The 15869-nt window shown below is 41.2% G+C and overlaps 2 protein-coding genes across 6 annotated transcripts; one reads left to right on the top strand and one right to left on the bottom strand.

Annotated features, from left to right (window-relative positions):
* Positions 1–191: 191 nt before the first annotated feature.
* On the bottom strand, positions 192–4728 carry cdc42ep1b (CDC42 effector protein (Rho GTPase binding) 1b). Its single transcript, XM_085934105.1, has 4 exons — positions 4600–4728; positions 2366–2549; positions 1715–2217; positions 192–1119 (listed from the first exon to the last, which is right to left on the bottom strand). Exons 2-4 carry the CDS (start codon positions 2443–2445, stop codon positions 539–541), a joined length of 1164 nt encoding a protein of 387 aa, XP_085790231.1. The 5' UTR covers positions 2446–2549; positions 4600–4728; the 3' UTR covers positions 192–538.
* Positions 1994–15746, top strand: LOC147044541 (caspase recruitment domain-containing protein 11). Of its 5 annotated transcripts, none has more exons than XM_085934096.1 (28): positions 1994–2143; positions 5952–6076; positions 6689–6805; positions 6910–7425; positions 7976–8021; positions 9394–9636; positions 9740–9877; positions 9964–10150; positions 10230–10368; positions 10495–10707; positions 10775–10894; positions 10982–11107; positions 11175–11354; positions 11694–11798; positions 12069–12105; positions 12197–12234; positions 12306–12391; positions 12487–12533; positions 12612–12732; positions 12855–13032; positions 13226–13349; positions 13432–13672; positions 13890–13956; positions 14034–14136; positions 14232–14390; positions 14517–14629; positions 14783–14898; positions 14965–15746. In XM_085934096.1, the coding sequence occupies exons 4-28, from the start codon at positions 7339–7341 to the stop codon at positions 15170–15172; spliced, it is 3222 nt and encodes a 1073-aa protein (XP_085790222.1). In that variant the 5' UTR covers positions 1994–2143; positions 5952–6076; positions 6689–6805; positions 6910–7338; the 3' UTR covers positions 15173–15746. The 5 variants fall into 5 exon arrangements, with proteins under 5 accessions (XP_085790222.1, XP_085790224.1, XP_085790220.1 ...); XM_085934095.1 differs by adding an exon at positions 3833–3974 and having other exon boundaries at positions 2006–2143; positions 6689–7425; XM_085934098.1 differs by having other exon boundaries at positions 6689–7425; positions 7956–8021.
* Positions 15747–15869: the final 123 nt, after the last annotated feature.

The following is a 15869-nucleotide window of genomic DNA, read 5'->3' on the forward strand; positions in this document are numbered from 1 at the left end:
TGACATTAAAATATGAGATGCACTACTTCTCTTGTTTTTCTGTCTTTGTTTTTTGACGTGTCGATTTACATTACAAACACTCAACTACCAATATTCTCAAATGTTCTTCACAAATATTCAGCAGACAGTGATTGGGCTGGCTAATAAATGTAATTTTTTTATTCACATTAGAAAATATTACCATACACATTACCCGGAGATTAATACAGTTTACTATTGGATAAAAGGAAAGCAGTCATTTACTAAACCAGTAAGCAAATATTTTGTAAGAAAGTTTATTAACAACAATTTGCTTTTTTACTTGCATTATAACAGTGAACATAAATGACTGCACAATTCATTTGGTTAGACATCTGGGGAATAAATTGCTTGCATTTAGCCATTTACTACTAATACAGTGAATTATGTGAATTCCTTTTAATTCCTTTACACTAAGAAAGCTAAATCTCCAAACCAGATGTGGTATTACAATAACTTAAATCAATTGTATAAAATGGTGGCAGCAAGATTACTGCAACGTGGTATTCGTCATCGTGATCTACACTTTGATTTCTTCTTCCTCTTCAGAAAAAGCGTATGGTGTTTTGGAGAGAGGAGGATTCAGCTTTGTGACGGGCCCTCCTCCATAATGTCGAGACAGCACATCAGCTGCCCGCTGGAATTGCTCTGACTCCATGGCAGCTTCTTTTATGGGGGGAGACCTTGGAGGAGATTTGGAGGATGACGCAACTGATCTCCTGTCCTCCTCAGTCCAGCTGCTGCTACAAGAGTTCTCCTTACTGTTCACGTTCCTTCTCGATGATCCTCCGCCACGCACTGACGAGTTGGTCGAACTCACAAATGTCTCTGTTAGAGATCTGTCATCCTCCTCGTCATTTTCCTCTTCCTCCTCCGCTGCGACAATCTTGCTGGCCTTCTGGAGGTAGCTGGGATTGTCAAACAAGCCCAGAACCTCGGTCATCAGGGAGGGGCCGAGATCCAACGTGAAGGAGGTGAGGGAGTCCGAACGGGTCACGGGTTTACCGTTTCGCTCTCGCATAGACACTCTGTGCTCTCCGTCTAGAAACGGTCTGTCGAGGCGAGAGAAGCGAGGCAGAGTAGCAAATCCAGATTGGATACCTGTGCACACACAAAGAAAACATTTATAGATGTCAACATTTCATAACAAAACTATATATATTATATATATTTAAAATAACAGCAACAAAAGTTATGTCACAAATATTAATAGATATACTGCTAAAGTTAAAAACAACACGTCATCATCATCCCTGGTTGAAACCACACAAGTTAGATGGAAAGAATTCTTTTGAAGTGGTTCATGATTAATCTCGGAAAAGATAGGGGATTTCCAGTCGAGTATCGGCATCTCCCATTGGTTAGCATTCCAAATTACAAATACACAGAATTACACAGTCCCACTTTGACATAGATTATAACACTGGTTGCAAAACATGCAGTATTTCTGCATGTTTGTGTAATAAGGCTAAACTGTACAGGTGTTGCCTCTGTGATTTGTGATGAGTCAAAAGGACAAGGCCACCTGTTTTCTGGTTGTCCCGGAGGATTGCGGGAATGACATTGAAAGGAAGGCAGTTTAGTGCCTTTCTGTATCTGTGCTGACATTTATTGTCCTGTTTTTGTATGCAGTGCTTCACGTTGTTTGCTCTGCTGGAGACTGAGCGGCAAGAGGCGCATCACAACATGATCTCACCATATGAGCTGATGGAATTCGGGAGCCTCGGCAGGCGACCGTTGGGAGAATCAATGTTGAGTTGGGGCAGCGAAACGGCGTTCTTGATGATGGGTGAGATGTCAGGCGGCGGGGATGAAGAGTTCCGGGGTTCCCCCCGTGGCCCAGAAGTCTTCCGGATGTGCCTAAAGGTACGTGTGAAGAAGCCCATCGATTTGGAACTGTTTGCCGAGTCGGGGCTCCCCGGCTCTTTGACGCCTCCGTAGTTGCTAAGGAAAGAAGTGTCACCAAAGACATCTCCGCCGCGGCCCACGTGCATGGTGTGTCGGAAGTCGCCCAGCGGCGGGCTGATCATGTCCACCGAGAGGTCGCTCTTAAAACGACGTCTCTCCTGAGAGCCTGCAGACACGAGGCCTTTAATCCCTGGAAGTTTTCCAAGACTCATGACGGGTAAGTTTCTTTTTAATTTTGTATCCAAAAGTCTTATTAAAGAAGAGTTAGTTTGGAAATCCGGATTTGCTCCACTGTGGAAAAAGAGAGAGAAAAATCAAATGAATAATGGGAGAACGACATTTTACTTGGGTCAGAATATTCTAAAATAACATCACAATGGTGTTTTCAAGAAAGTCATTCTCAAAGCGTGACGCCGTTGCCCGAGGTCTTGTAGCTTACTGGCAGAGGGTCCTTTGTGTTGAAAAGATCTTCACTTCCTGAGAGAATCTTGTGTAAGGCAGGGTGGATCCCAGCGTCATGCATCATCTGCTGCTGAAGAGGTTTATCCATGTGTGGCACCATCCTGTCACCCAGTCCCTTTGTCTGCTCTTTCCTGGAACTCCTTCATTTAAGAACGCCAGGCCTTTTGAGAAGAAGAAAAAAAAAAGTCAGCAGGGGTCATTTAAATGCCAAAAGTGACAATCTGTTAACTGTTCTCTTTGAGTCTCCCTGGCAAAAAAGCAAAAAAAAAAAAAAAGATAAGGCTTCTTTGGGATTGTCCGTGTGTTGGATTAGTTTCTAATCCCTTCTGTCTACCACCCCCCGACTGTGACTCCCTCACTTGCTCTCTGGCGTCTTCAATCCACTTACTTCTCTGATAGTTTCCAGGTACTACAAGGTTTCTGTTTTCAGTCAGCCGACCAAAGAGAACATAAACAGAGGGAGCAGATTTACAAACTAATAGAAAACACGCACAGCCTGTCAAGCATATGGTCGAGATCAATGCTGGGAACATTTTCATCTTGTTGTCCAAGGATGCAACATGTGTCAAGAATTTGGACTTTCCTGCTCCTGTGATTAGAAAAAAAAAAGTTTCCATGTTGAAGTATTTGTTGAAATTAGGACCCCCCCCCCCCCCCCTTTTAGAGTTTATACGTGTGGGTGTGTTTTCGTTCGAGTACACCAGAGTTGTAAGCCATGATCACGTGACTGCTCTAGGTCACAGTATTGGATTAATGCCACAAGCAGGTGAAGTCAGTCGAGCTGAAGGTGCTGCCACTTCCAAATCGTGATTTAACACCTTGAGCTAGATGCCACTCTTGCTTGATCCTTGGATTACTGTTTACTGACAACTAATCTCTCGGTTTTTTTTTTCCAGATGGGCCAAATTTCCAAATGGCTATTTACTGTCTTTGATATAGCAAATATGTTAGGATGGTTAGAAGGATGTGGACAATTATACAGATGAGAAGTTAAATGGATTGTCTGCATGGCTATATCGGATCCACGATTAAGGCCAGCGAGGCATGCGGAGGCAGATAAACATAGACAAACAAATTCGTCATTCATTTAGAATTGCAGACTTCCATCAACAATCTTGTTTCATGTAAACGGCGTGATTGATTACGCAAAAAATAAGCAGGCCCGGATGTCATTTATCGAGGCCATCAGATAAAACCATCCGGAGAACATAGAGTCTAAAAGTTTTGGAACCGTCAAAAAGAGGACATTTCAGATTCTGTAGCGGCTAACCAATGTTTTGTTCTCGTCACTCCTCCTACCGCATGCACATGTACTGTTTAAATCTTTACATGTGGTATCATTGTGCTCTAAAGTAGAGCAGGAAATGACATCACAGCAAAGTTTTGTCTCAGTGGCTCAGACATCAAATGTGTGTCCTGAGAGTGGCTTGTCCTTTTTTTGCAGGGCAGCACTAGCTAAATATGGTTGAGGTCAGAGAAACCCTGATCATTACGCGTGGTGGATCCAAAATATAACCGGCACAAGAATCAACGTGGCAAAACATTTCCTGGCAGACTAGATTTGATTCTCTAAGCTTACTGCAGACGTAAGTGAATTCCTCATGAACTGACAAAGGTCAATGAAACCTGAACTTGACATAGGATGATGTAATTGTGTCAAGTTGACTTTTTGAAAGGGGGAAAAAAAATATGCAATGCATAACAGGAGGAGGTTAAGTACCCTAATCAATCTTCATGATTAGTTTAATCCTTGCCATCAATCAGTCATTCAAAGGTGTGGGTTTTTTTTTTTTCAATAAGGGCCTTTTGTCAACAGAAGTGAAGTCCCAGTGAAGTGCAAACACATTTGAACAACATGGCCGAACAAAGCACATTTAAGTGAATGCTTCTCGAAACGCCCCCCAAGCAAACTTCCACAACGAGGTGTAGTTCATGAAACCTCCAAGTGGTTGTGTCGTGGAATGCGGCTGTCAGATTTGTCTGTGTAATTGATGCCCATGCATTCACTCAACCTTTACTGACCCAATTAACTCACTCGAGCTCAATTTGCAAGTATGGAATTATTTTTTACAACAAAAATTTAGCACTTGCATGTAAAATGACTTGCAGAACAGACTTGTTGCACAATGATCTACCAATCGATCTTGCATTGCCAACAGGAGTTGAAACTAAATTATTTTAAAAACATCTTGCATGCATTACTTTCCTTACCTTAAAAAAAAAGGTTTCACTGTCCTCTCCACAATTTGTGTCTATTTCCCGAATGGACATGAAATTTTGCATCAGTGGAAGGGGCAGCTGCACGTCGGCAATGCCGGTGGCAAGTGGAAAGAGAGCGATGGAGAGGAAGAGGGGGCGGAGCAAGAATAGTAAGGGGTGGGATGTAGATGATCGTGAAAGTTGACTTCACTCCGAGCTGTTCTATAATATTTGCAATGGTCATTTTGAGGTTGTAACTTTTTGTGAGCAAAAAAATCCACTCTGACAAGTTCGTTCCTTTTTGCACATTTTATAAAAGCGTCTTAATGATTTCTTTGATGGACACAGCTGCCTGTACTCGTTTGGAATGTTGTCACCCTTGACCTTCATTCAGTGGCGGGACATTGATCTCTTTGAAAACTCCCATCTGTGTCATCGCTCTTTTTTTTTCCTCCAGCTATCAACACTCACGGGATTTATATGCTCTTTTATGTGTGTGCTACAATGGTGTGTGTGTGTGTTTCATGCAGATTTGACTGGTGGTTGGAAGAAAACAGTCTTTCCAACATTGCTATCGTTTCCAAAGAAGCTAAAAGACCAAGCTAAAGAGACAGGCAGACACTTTTTACTTTAAGCGTCTGAGATAGAAAGTTTTCACAGGAAATGTCTCTCACAAATCATACAGGATGCCAAAAAGCTAGAACTCCTGACACACACTAAACCTCGCTTCTGTAATTCAGTTCTCCGAGGAGGGAGGGGGGGGGGGAGGCATTTAACTAATGACAGCATCACTCTTCATCACTTCTATTTGTTTCCACTAACGGTTTCAGCAATCCAGATGTAAGTCTGGCGACAATTAATCAGATAATGAGATGGAATCATTGGATGATGACGACTGTTTGCGGTAAGATTGATTTAGGAGTAAATTATTTGAAAGATGGGAGCCATCCCTTATTTTGTTTGGACAGCTCTCAATGTTTATGTGTGAATGCCGGAAGCTGAGACTTGGCTCAGAAACAATAGAGCATTGTCATTTTTTGGACCGGAGCGCTTTCTGGGTCACAACAAAACAATTCAAAAAGACACTTACACCCAAACCTTTGTTTTCGTCTACTCAATACGGCTGCTTGTTTGTTTGTTTTGAAACATTTGGTGTCAGGTCACAAATGGTATCTTCTCATTACATTTGTGGAATAGTTATTGATTTAGTAGCTTCCAATCAATCCAATCTGTATCGTTCCCACCGTACTGTTTATTTTATGTCAACGTCATTTTTTTGGAAGCAACCTGAAGCATATGGCGGTAAAAAAAAAAATAAAAGTTGCATTTTTAAACTGTTTGTGTGTCTGGAAATTTATCTGCAGTGGTTGGTGTCCTGTTGAAAAGTGTGGTGGAGTTCGCTTTTAGACGACTGCACCCTGTAATTCCAACTTCGCCTCAGATCTCACTGTTGTCAAAGAAACACGGAAAGTAAAGGGAGCGTGGCAACGTAAGTTCATATGTGTGCATGAATGAATCTAGTCAACTCAATTTCTTACGTTTTTAGATTATGACCTTTTATTCATATCAAATAATTACGTCCCTCCAGTTCGTGTCCCATGTCTCACTGCTATACTGACCCCCTCCCAAAAAAAAATCACTCGCCATGTTTACATCTGTCCCAATTACTCATGTCACCATCCTTCTGTTTTCTGAAAGCAAGTAAAAAAAGACACTCATTGGGGACACAAAGGGCGACAATGTGCTTGAGTCATAGAAGAAGCTGTGGAAAGGGGGAGGGGGGGGTCTGGATTCAAATGGAACATACTCAAATATATATATAAAAAAAAGAACATTCTGTAGTGGCTTTTGAATTACGCAAAGTCATATGTGACCCCATTTAGAAAGCAAATAGGTCATTTGCCTCTCCTCTGTGCTTCAATGAAATTTCAGCAATGGTTTAAAAAAAAAATAATAATACCAAGAAATATACACGAGTCGTAGTAATTCTGCCAAGATCTATTTCGGTTTGAGCGAGCTTGTTGTAATGACATTCCAGTGTGAAAAGACTGTGAGGTCCAGGCCTGCTGTCAATAGTGCCTCTGTGTTGCTGTCACCTTAGAGACAACAGGAATGCTCAACCAATGCGCCAACCCTCCTTCACGTCAAGCCGTCAAAGGATGCCTTCGTCTGAAGAAGAAAACAAAAGGCCGACTCAATCCAGGACAAAAGCATACAGGTGAGAATTGGGATTTATTTGTGGGATTCATTCATTCAAGCAGGCAGACAGATATTATTTCCAAATCTTCTTCAACTTGAAACGTCAGCTTTATTTCTTCCTAGCCCCTCGTGGATCCATCTTCTGGGTGATCGGGTGTCCGTGCGGGTTCCTAAGTATGGTGTCTTGTTTTAATCGTGCAATCTCAGCATCAGCACTGAGACCGCAAACTACACTCGCAGACAGTTTGGGGAAAAAAAAAAAATCAGGGTGGCCTGCCAGTTTTGTCACTTTGCCAAGAACGAGACACATTCTTCTCCCAAGAAGCTCGTAATTCTCGGCTGCTCTTGAACACTTTTCCTAGACATTTCAAACCTACCCTCAACTCCATGCCATTCCACCCACTCAATATGACATCCAATATCCAAACAGCTTTGGTTTTTCCACAGTGGCTAATAACATTTTGGGATAAGACACATTTAAGATTTCTTCAATTGTACTGAACGATCCTTAGCCTACTCAAGTCTATAAACTGTGAAACTGAAACTGTTTTGATGATTACATCGAGAAAAGTGTTTAGCATCTATCGTTTGACAGCAATCGTTGAAGAAACTTACCTGCGACGTGGGGAAGCTCCGAGGGTGAGTCACAATGTTATGACTTGATTTGTTGAAGACGTTCCCACCTTGCTATGGCAAAACTTTATTTCCTTCTACAGATTAATTCGAGTTTGTTGCTGAATTAGAGATACATTGGTTACATTCAGTGGTAGAAAGTAGAAATACTTCATTACTGTGCATTCAAAACTGTTATGTCTAATACTTATAAAATGAGATCAACATCATTAAAGTTTTTATGGCATTTTAGTTGATTGCTTGAAGTGAGATTTATTTTTTTGATTTAGTACTTTTACCAATATGAATATTGTGAAATTTATATTGGGAATAACCACTGTAAGTTTTGCTGACCTGATTTAAAAAAAAACCCAAATATGTTTGTTGTCTTTTGTTTGTTTGGTAAACAGCGCCGTCTAGCGGCACAGTATTGACATAGCAAGCCAGACATGAATAAGATAAGAAACTCCAGCTTGCTCATGACTCATTCGGGACACACAGACTTACTGTCATGTGTTTTGTGTCTCCCCTGACTCACCTCCGGATATGAATGGGAGGTAATGAATGCACCGAGCAGTCTGGATTCTGGACGTCAACAAGACGCTTGGCGGGCGACATGAGCGGTAAGTCCACAAAAAAGACAAGTTTGCATTGATAATATCAACTAAAATAGTCAGATATCTCTTGATGAATGATTATTTGAAAAGTAGTATTTTATGAAAAGAATTTTTTGCAAACAAACGAAAATGTATATTTATTATCATGTTAGGTTTGTTTGTTTATTGCAATTAACAAACTAGTAGCACATTTGCATCTATAGAGATTTATTTACAAACAGTTCCCTACAGCCAATTAGTTGCTTTTTATAACACAAAAACGACTGAAATCACAGTAGGTTGCAATTACTTTTTGAGAAATGAATATAACAGGTGGATTGAAGTAGTTTTTGTTATGACACTTCTCTATTTTGCTTAATACTACAACTTAGTTTCCTTTCACATATTCATACATTAAAACAAGTGTTACTGTTAAATGAAAAACACATTCCCCCCCCAAGAAACTGATCAAACTAGATTCTAGAGGTTAAATTAAAAGGCACGTGTCTACGACAAGATGAGATTTTAATCTAATACAACACAAGGCCATATAAAAACAAATGAGATAATGATCTTGAACATTGGACTGAGACTAGGCAACATAAAAGTCTCTTCCGTATGATTTTACAACTCTACGTCTAACCTCATTTGTCATTTTAACAGTCAGTGATTCATGTCACCGCACTTTTTTTTTTTCGTGTTGATTTTCCACATACCCACACATGTTTTTATTCATACACCACTCAAGCCATCTATCACGTTATGATTTCAGTTTGCAATTATGTTGCAATAATACATTACTGAACTCTTTCAAAGTCACTATAATGTTGTTGTTTTGCAGTAAGTACTAATTTGAGGTGTTTGGTGCAAATCACACAAGGACAATATTTCATTAGACTGTTTATTAGTGGCAGAGATTCCTGAGCAAGCAGGCAACTCTCAGCCTGCCTGTTGGCTCACATTGTAGTTGTCAGATTTGAAACACGCATCTTAATTCTCCCAAGTCCCCTACAATGAGTCACAACAGGCCTCCCAATAGACTTATTTTTAACATTTACCTCACGAATGTACATATACGGTTGGATAGTTCTGCATTCCATTGCGTCGTCATTTATTCAATACAATGATACGGAGAAAGAAAACAGTTTGTACGACATGTAAACTGTCAACTATCTTATATATTTGGAAACAAGATGGTGTAATCAGACAAAACATGTTATATATGTATCATTCTTACAATAAGAAGCTACGTGTGACTGCAGCCAAAATTTCAAAGAAACAAGACGTGAAACCTTCAAGATAAAGTCTGTATATAATTTGGAATGAGATTAATGCTTTTCCAAATGATGCCTTCAATGTTACTCAAAAATGTCATCATTCATTTTATGATTTGATGCAGGCATCACAGGTTGGGCAGAGGAAGGGCAAATTACTCAGGAGGAAAACAGACCTTTGCCTTCATGGTCAGAGGAGCACTGTGAGGAGCTATGGGATCGTGTGGAAGGAGTGCGACACAAGCTGACCCGCATCCTCAACCCGGCCAAACTCACTCCATATCTGCGCCAGTGTAAAGTTATTGATGAACAGGATGAAGATGAGGTACTCAACTCCATTCAGTACCCTTTGCGCATCTCCAAGGCCGGTGAGTTGAACCCCCCCCCCTCGAATTGTGAAACATAACATGAAATTAAATAGCACAAATCATAATTATCCCACTTTATTTTATTTTTCATTAATCGACACAGGTCGTTTGCTGGACATTCTACGTGGCCAAGGTCCGCGAGGTCTTCAGGCCTTTATGGAATCACTGGAGTTTTACCATCCAGAGCAATACACACAGCTGACTGGAGAGCAGCCAACACAGCGCTGCTCTCTTATTTTGGGTAAAAAAAAAATATATCAGTAAATGTTTGCATCACATTTTTAACGTCACATAATACTTACATCATGCAAACAAATGCTCTCACAGATGAGGAAGGTCCGGAGGGTTTGACTCAGTTTCTACTGCTGGAGGTTCGGAAACTGAGAGTTCAGCTTCGAAACAGTCGGATGTGCGAACGTCGCTTATCCCAACGTTGTCGGGTAGCCGAAGATGAACGTAGCCGTGCTGAACGTAAAACTCAAGAGTTACGCCACGACAGACTCCAGCTAGAGAGGTTCCTGGATCTTTTTTTTTTTTTCTCTGTGACTGTGTGCGTGCTTTTCAGTCAAAACGTATTACTTGACTTCATCCAGGTTACGTCAAGACTGGGAGTCGGCCAGTCGAGAGCTGGGCAAGCTAAAGGACAGACACCTGGAACAGTCTGTGAAGTACTCCAGGGCCCTAGAAGAGCAAGGCAAAGCCTCCATACGAGAGAAAGAACTTCTCAAGCAAGTGAGACCGTGGGAACATCAAAATACTGTGGAATTTTCAATTCTACTACTCAAAGCGGAAAACCACTCAATGTGGTTATTGTTCGTTTCCATATGTCGATGACTGCTGTGTTGTGTCGCCGTACAGGTTGAAGAGTTAAAGTCCAGGTTAACGGAAACAGAGCATCAAATTGCAGATCCAGAAGGAAATCGAGTTCAACCAAAGAAGAGCTTGCCGTCTAAAGGAGGACCTGCTTGCCCACCAGCGTTACCAGAAAAGCCGTCCTATCGTATTGACGTTCCGAAAACACCAAACACAGGAAGTCAGATGAAGGATCCACTTCCTGATACTGGAGTCATCGTATGTTCGTGGTACATCTTGTAGACATTTCAGATCCTATTTTGTTTCTAATGTTCACTTCCTTCAGGCTTTGGTGGATATCCTGCGGCAGGATCGCAGGGAGGCGTCAGAGAAGAGACAGGAGCTCTGCAACTTCATCACTAGGCTACAAGGGGAGATACAAAGCACCGAGGAGCACAGGGACAAGGTGAACATTTTCTTTCAGATGTTCACAAATGAACAGGTTGATGGTGAGAGCAATTGAATAGATGTGCTTGCGAACGATATTTCGCAGCTGCAATCGCAGTGCGAGCAACTACAACTGAAGGCGAGGACTCTCCAGCTGGACTGGGAGACGGAGCAGAAGAGGAGTATGTCCTACTTTAACCAGATCATGGAACTTGAAAAGGAGAGGGACCAGGTCAGGAATTATTAGACACTTGAGGTAACTCATATTGTAATTCACACCATCTTCCGTTTTCCTTCAGGCCTTGCGGAGTCGGGACAGCCTTCAGTTAGAGTACACCGACTGTCTATTGGACAAGAACCGTTTGCGAAAACGCATCGCAGAGCTGCAAGCCAACATGGAGCAGCAGCAGCGGGAGTTGGAGCGAGAGAGCGAAAAGAGAAGAGAACAAATGGAGCAGAGCGGCTCCTGCCTGCACTGTGTAAGTCACTGCGAAGCTTGTCAAAATACATAATTGAGTCGTAAATCGGAGATGATTAAAGATACCTGTCGCTGTGAAGGTTCTCAAAATACTTAAGAGTCCAACGAGAATATATGGTTACTGGAGAGATTATTGTTTTTATTTCACCTGTATGAACTGTTTGTTCCAGCGTGTTTTGTTCTTTGTGGCATGTCCCCAAGGGCACAGACAAATGAAAAAAATAATAATGATATTAATATTCCAAAGCAATTAAAAAAAAAAAAAAGAAGATCGCAAGAAATGCTTGAAGCGCTGCCAAGTATTATATAACACATGATTTCTTTGTACTGTGTTCTCCAGTCCCATCTCTCTCTGTGCAGCGAAGACCAGTGCTACGGACCCTGTTGCTCCGTCGACCTGGACCTGAGCCTTCCTGTTAATGGCACCCATCTTCAGTTACGAAAGGTCATCAAATTTCTGTTTGTTACTGTGAAAATATATTTGTAGTTATGAGCGTTGACATGGATGTGAATTATAAAGTGCCCCTTTTACACATGACACAAAGGTTTTAGTAGCAAACACATTAGGTTTGTTATGAACTATAATAAGGAGGTCATTATTTTAGGAGAACATGAAAACATTGTGGGCTCGTCCTCCTTAGCAATGTTTGACGTGTTAGTACATGCAAGAGAGCTGCTGTAGTTTGAGGTCATCATTTTTTCTTATCTACAACAGGCGCCCTCCAGAGGGCAAGCTAACGAAAATTCAGAGGGTAGGTTATTTTTTTTTTCTTTACTCACAAGCCCAAGTTTCTACCAATGCATTTGTTGACTTACTTGAATATCGTTTGTGTTCATTTCCAGATTCTCATTCCAACTCTGAAGAGAATCCACTATCACCGGTGCGTATGACACAGATTAGGAATAGACAGAAGGGAAATGCAAATATAGTGATCAACATCTGCATCCTCAGACAGAAGATGAGAAGGAGATAAATCGGCTCTCAACATTCCCATTCCCTCCTTGTAAGAATTCCATCAACCGAAGATTCAATACAGAGTCAGTTTTTTTGTTCGTTTATTTTTGTTGTCCCCCATCATCCAACAACCGCTGCAGTTGTTCAGTAAATTCTTTTTGTTTATCCTTTTGAAAAGGTTTGACTTGGATTCTTGGGGCAGTGATGAGAATGACAATATTGCAGGTATTGTTAATTAGACGTCATTTGCAAGAGCGCTTACATTTTCAGCAACATTGCCAGTGAATGGAAATTGTGTTTCAGGTGAACATGATGAACCCTCTCTTTGGGATTCCTGGAACTCCCTCCATTCTCATTTCTTCCCCCCCGATCTGGTCGATCTTCCTGCTGTTAACGCACATCGACACAATCCCAGCAGTCCAAGGTAAAGCGGCCCACTTCTGGTCAAAATTATTGCATGATGCCAAATAAAAAAACCTCAAAACTGTTCAACTTTTACAGAACAAGCCACAATCTGCACCATCTTTATTTTTACTTATTTTTTAGGATACCACCCATCTCTCCATCTTCAAGCCCTCCTATGACACCTAAACACGGAAGAGCCAGTCTGGCTGAAGACATTACCATAATTGGTGGAAACCAAACAGGAATCTTTGTCAGCCATGTTCAAGCTGGTTCAGTAGCAGAACAATGTGGGCTGAAGGAGGGAAGTGAGCTCCTGGAGGTACGAATGTGTCAGTATGTTGCCGCTCTGGAAATTTTTCCATTATCATTGCAAGTATTTTCCAACGTGATAAATTTGGATAAAATGTTTAGGGTCCATTAAACACCCACTCACGGTTCCCAAGCATTTTCCCAAGTGTTGGAGGATGGACTAGTACGACTTGATATACAGTAATACATTTTTCCTTATTCAGCTTGAGAATGTTCTTTTCGGTGGAGGAAACGTTCAGCTCAGCCAGTGCACAGCCGAAGTAGCGCACTTTTCTCTGCAATGGTGGACCCAACCGACCTCACTCAAGCACCAGAGCAACTTTGAGGGTGAGTCAGTTTGCACACAAAAAAAAACATTGATGCAATAAATCTGCTGAGACTGAGCTTTCCCATTGCTTCTTATCCTCAGCGTATGCCAAGTTGTGCTCCCAGCTTTCTTTGCCAACTTTCAAGGGCGCCGACTCGTTTTATGTGCGGGTCAATCTCGATATCGGGCCTCTCGGAGACCCATCGTCTCTAGGTGTGTCCTGTGATGACATCATATATGTGACAGACACAAGGTACAATGGCAAATATCATTGGCGCTGTTCCCTGGTGGATCCTCGCACAGCCAACACTATGCAGGCAGGAAACATGCCCAACTATAATAGGTGGGCCATGTACATATTTCATTTATTTCAAATTTGTTGTTGTAGCTTTACTTTAGTGCATCACAAGAGCTGCATGCAATATTTTTTCTGGATTTTATGGAGCTGAATAAAAAAATAAAAAAAGGAACATCTCAATATGATAAGGAGCTTATTTTCTGATGTAGCTGAAAATAATGATGAATATAAAAAAGCATAATTAGGCAATTTTCCATTTAAGGGCACAACAGCTGTTACTTGTCAAGTTACGCAAAATGTCCGTGGGGCAAAAAGACTTCAAAAAGAAGGTGAGGATGAATTATTTGCATATTTATATTGCAAGATGGATTTCTGGTATTTATTCATTTATCGCCATATACTGTAGTTCATGAAGAAATCCTTTGGTCGAGTTCGTCTGGTAAAGGCAGCGGACCCTAAATTCCGCGGGATAGGAGCAACACAACAAATTCTTTACACACTGAACAAACGTAAGGGTCCGAAATGACAAATCCAAATCTCTTTTGAATTATAAACATCATTTTTTTTCTATGCATTTTCTCAAAACATATGTGTGTTTACTCAGGCCATGAGGACCATTTGATCCCTTACAGCCTAGTGCAGCCGATAAAGGTCGAATCCAAGCGGCCCGTCATCTTCTCACCATCCATCCTTTCCCGTGGCCTCATAGAGAGAATGCTGCAGCCGGTCGAATCTGGATTACAATATGACACCTGTGCACCAGGTATGGGCAAAATGATTCGAATTATAAGCACTGGCACTAAACTGCAACTGATCTCCAAACTACACACTAGTTTGCTTTATTTTTAAACTGCAGTATTGTCACCTATTTCTATCCTGTAATTTGTAGAGATGATCCTGCCCTCTGAAAGAAGAGACAAGAAAATATTTTTGTTGGATTCCCAGGATCCAGAGCCAGCCTTGGGCATACGGCTAAAGTCCATACAGGAGGTCATCACCCAGGTGATGCGAAACATTCTTTCTCGGATTGCCAGTGTGGCGTTCCAACAATATTTATTGCATCACAGTGACTTTTACTACTATGTCTGTAAAAAAAAAAAAACTAATATGACATGCAAGAGTTTATTCAAATTCATATTTTTATGCCCGTTTTAGGACAAACACTGTTTGTTGGAGCTCGGGCTGCCATGTGTTGAGGGTTTGCTGAGACAAGGCATATATCCGATTGTCATCCACATCCTGCCAAAGAGCAAAAAACACAAGAAGCTCAGGTGAGAGCGTACATCATCCCTTATTTTATATGTTATGCATGATCCACTAATATGCTTTGCCAACAGAAAGTTTTTTCCACGGTGTGGGGACGAAAGTGCAATGGAGGAGATGTGCCAGGCGGAACTGTTGCAGTTGGAGACTCTGCCTTTGCTCTACTGCACATTGGAGCCCAGCACATGGTGCTGCACAGAAGAGCTGCTTTCAGCCATACGCAATGCCATCATCAGTCAGCAGATGTCAGTCGCTTGGGTTGAGCTTGATAGGCTGCTGTAATGTAGACCAGTATTTCACAACTTTTAAGGAGCCAAGGAGTTTAGAAAAAAAATCTCTGCAAATCATTTAGCAGAAATGAAAACCAAAAAAATTAGGAGCCTGAGTTTGGACACCGCTGCTGTTAGAGACTTGCTGAATCTTTTTAAGCAGAATGTGTCAACTTGAGCGGGGATGGATTATGTTAACGTAGCTTTACTTGCTCTCATAGTACCATGTTTTATTTACTTTACATCTACTAACAAAAGGTACATAATTGCTACTTAAGACACAAATAGAGTTTGGGTTTTATTTGTAATTGACTCTTGACAGGAGAAGCCAAAAAAGTCACACACACACAATTGATCTAATTGTTTGTGCGTTGCTCAATTGCAATGTCTTCTCAAAATATTCAGTTTTTTTAAAATCTTTTTAGAGGTTCAGCAGTGCTGCCTTTTTATCTGTGCACATCAAGTGCGATGCTCAATTGCAAAAAGTCATGTCTTAGTTTTTTTGTGTGCATTGCTTTCCTATTTTTATGTAATTAAAAATGTACACTTCTTGAATTTTTGCGCCCCCTGGACGTAAAATATAATTTAAAAATTCAAAATTAAATTGTCTATTTTTGTCTCCCAAAGACTTGCCGCTGTTGTTTACCTCAATTTGATCATCTCCCTCTAGTGGACGCTAGCGACACGACAATCTCTCCTCCCCTCGGTGA

This window comes from Syngnathus leptorhynchus, chromosome 16, assembly GCF_054491065.1.
Source record: "Syngnathus leptorhynchus isolate UIUO chromosome 16, UIUO_Slep, whole genome shotgun sequence".
NCBI lineage: Eukaryota > Metazoa > Chordata > Actinopteri > Syngnathiformes > Syngnathidae > Syngnathus > Syngnathus leptorhynchus.

What these genes read in the sequence shown, in the direction of transcription:
- LOC147044541 (XM_085934094.1), top strand. Translation starts at nt 7,339, where the DNA reads ATGATTACATCGAGAAAAGTGTTTAGCATCTATCGTTTGACAGCAATC. An exon ending in GACAGACTCCAGCTAGAGAG is followed by an intron (nt 10,151 to 10,229) that starts GTTCCTGGATCT and finishes GACTTCATCCAG; the next exon opens with GTTACGTCAAGACTGGGAGT. An exon ending in AAAAAACACAAGAAGCTCAG is followed by an intron (nt 14,899 to 14,964) that starts GTGAGAGCGTAC and finishes CTTTGCCAACAG; the next exon opens with AAAGTTTTTTCCACGGTGTG.
- cdc42ep1b (XM_085934105.1), bottom strand. Translation starts at nt 2,445, where the DNA reads ATGACGCTGGGATCCACCCTGCCTTACACAAGATTCTCTCAGGAAGTG. An exon ending in ACACAAAGGACCCTCTGCCA is followed by an intron (nt 2,218 to 2,365) that starts GTAAGCTACAAG and finishes CTTTTTCCACAG; the next exon opens with TGGAGCAAATCCGGATTTCC. An exon ending in GAATTCCATCAGCTCATATG is followed by an intron (nt 1,120 to 1,714) that starts GTGAGATCATGT and finishes GTGTGTGCACAG; the next exon opens with GTATCCAATCTGGATTTGCT.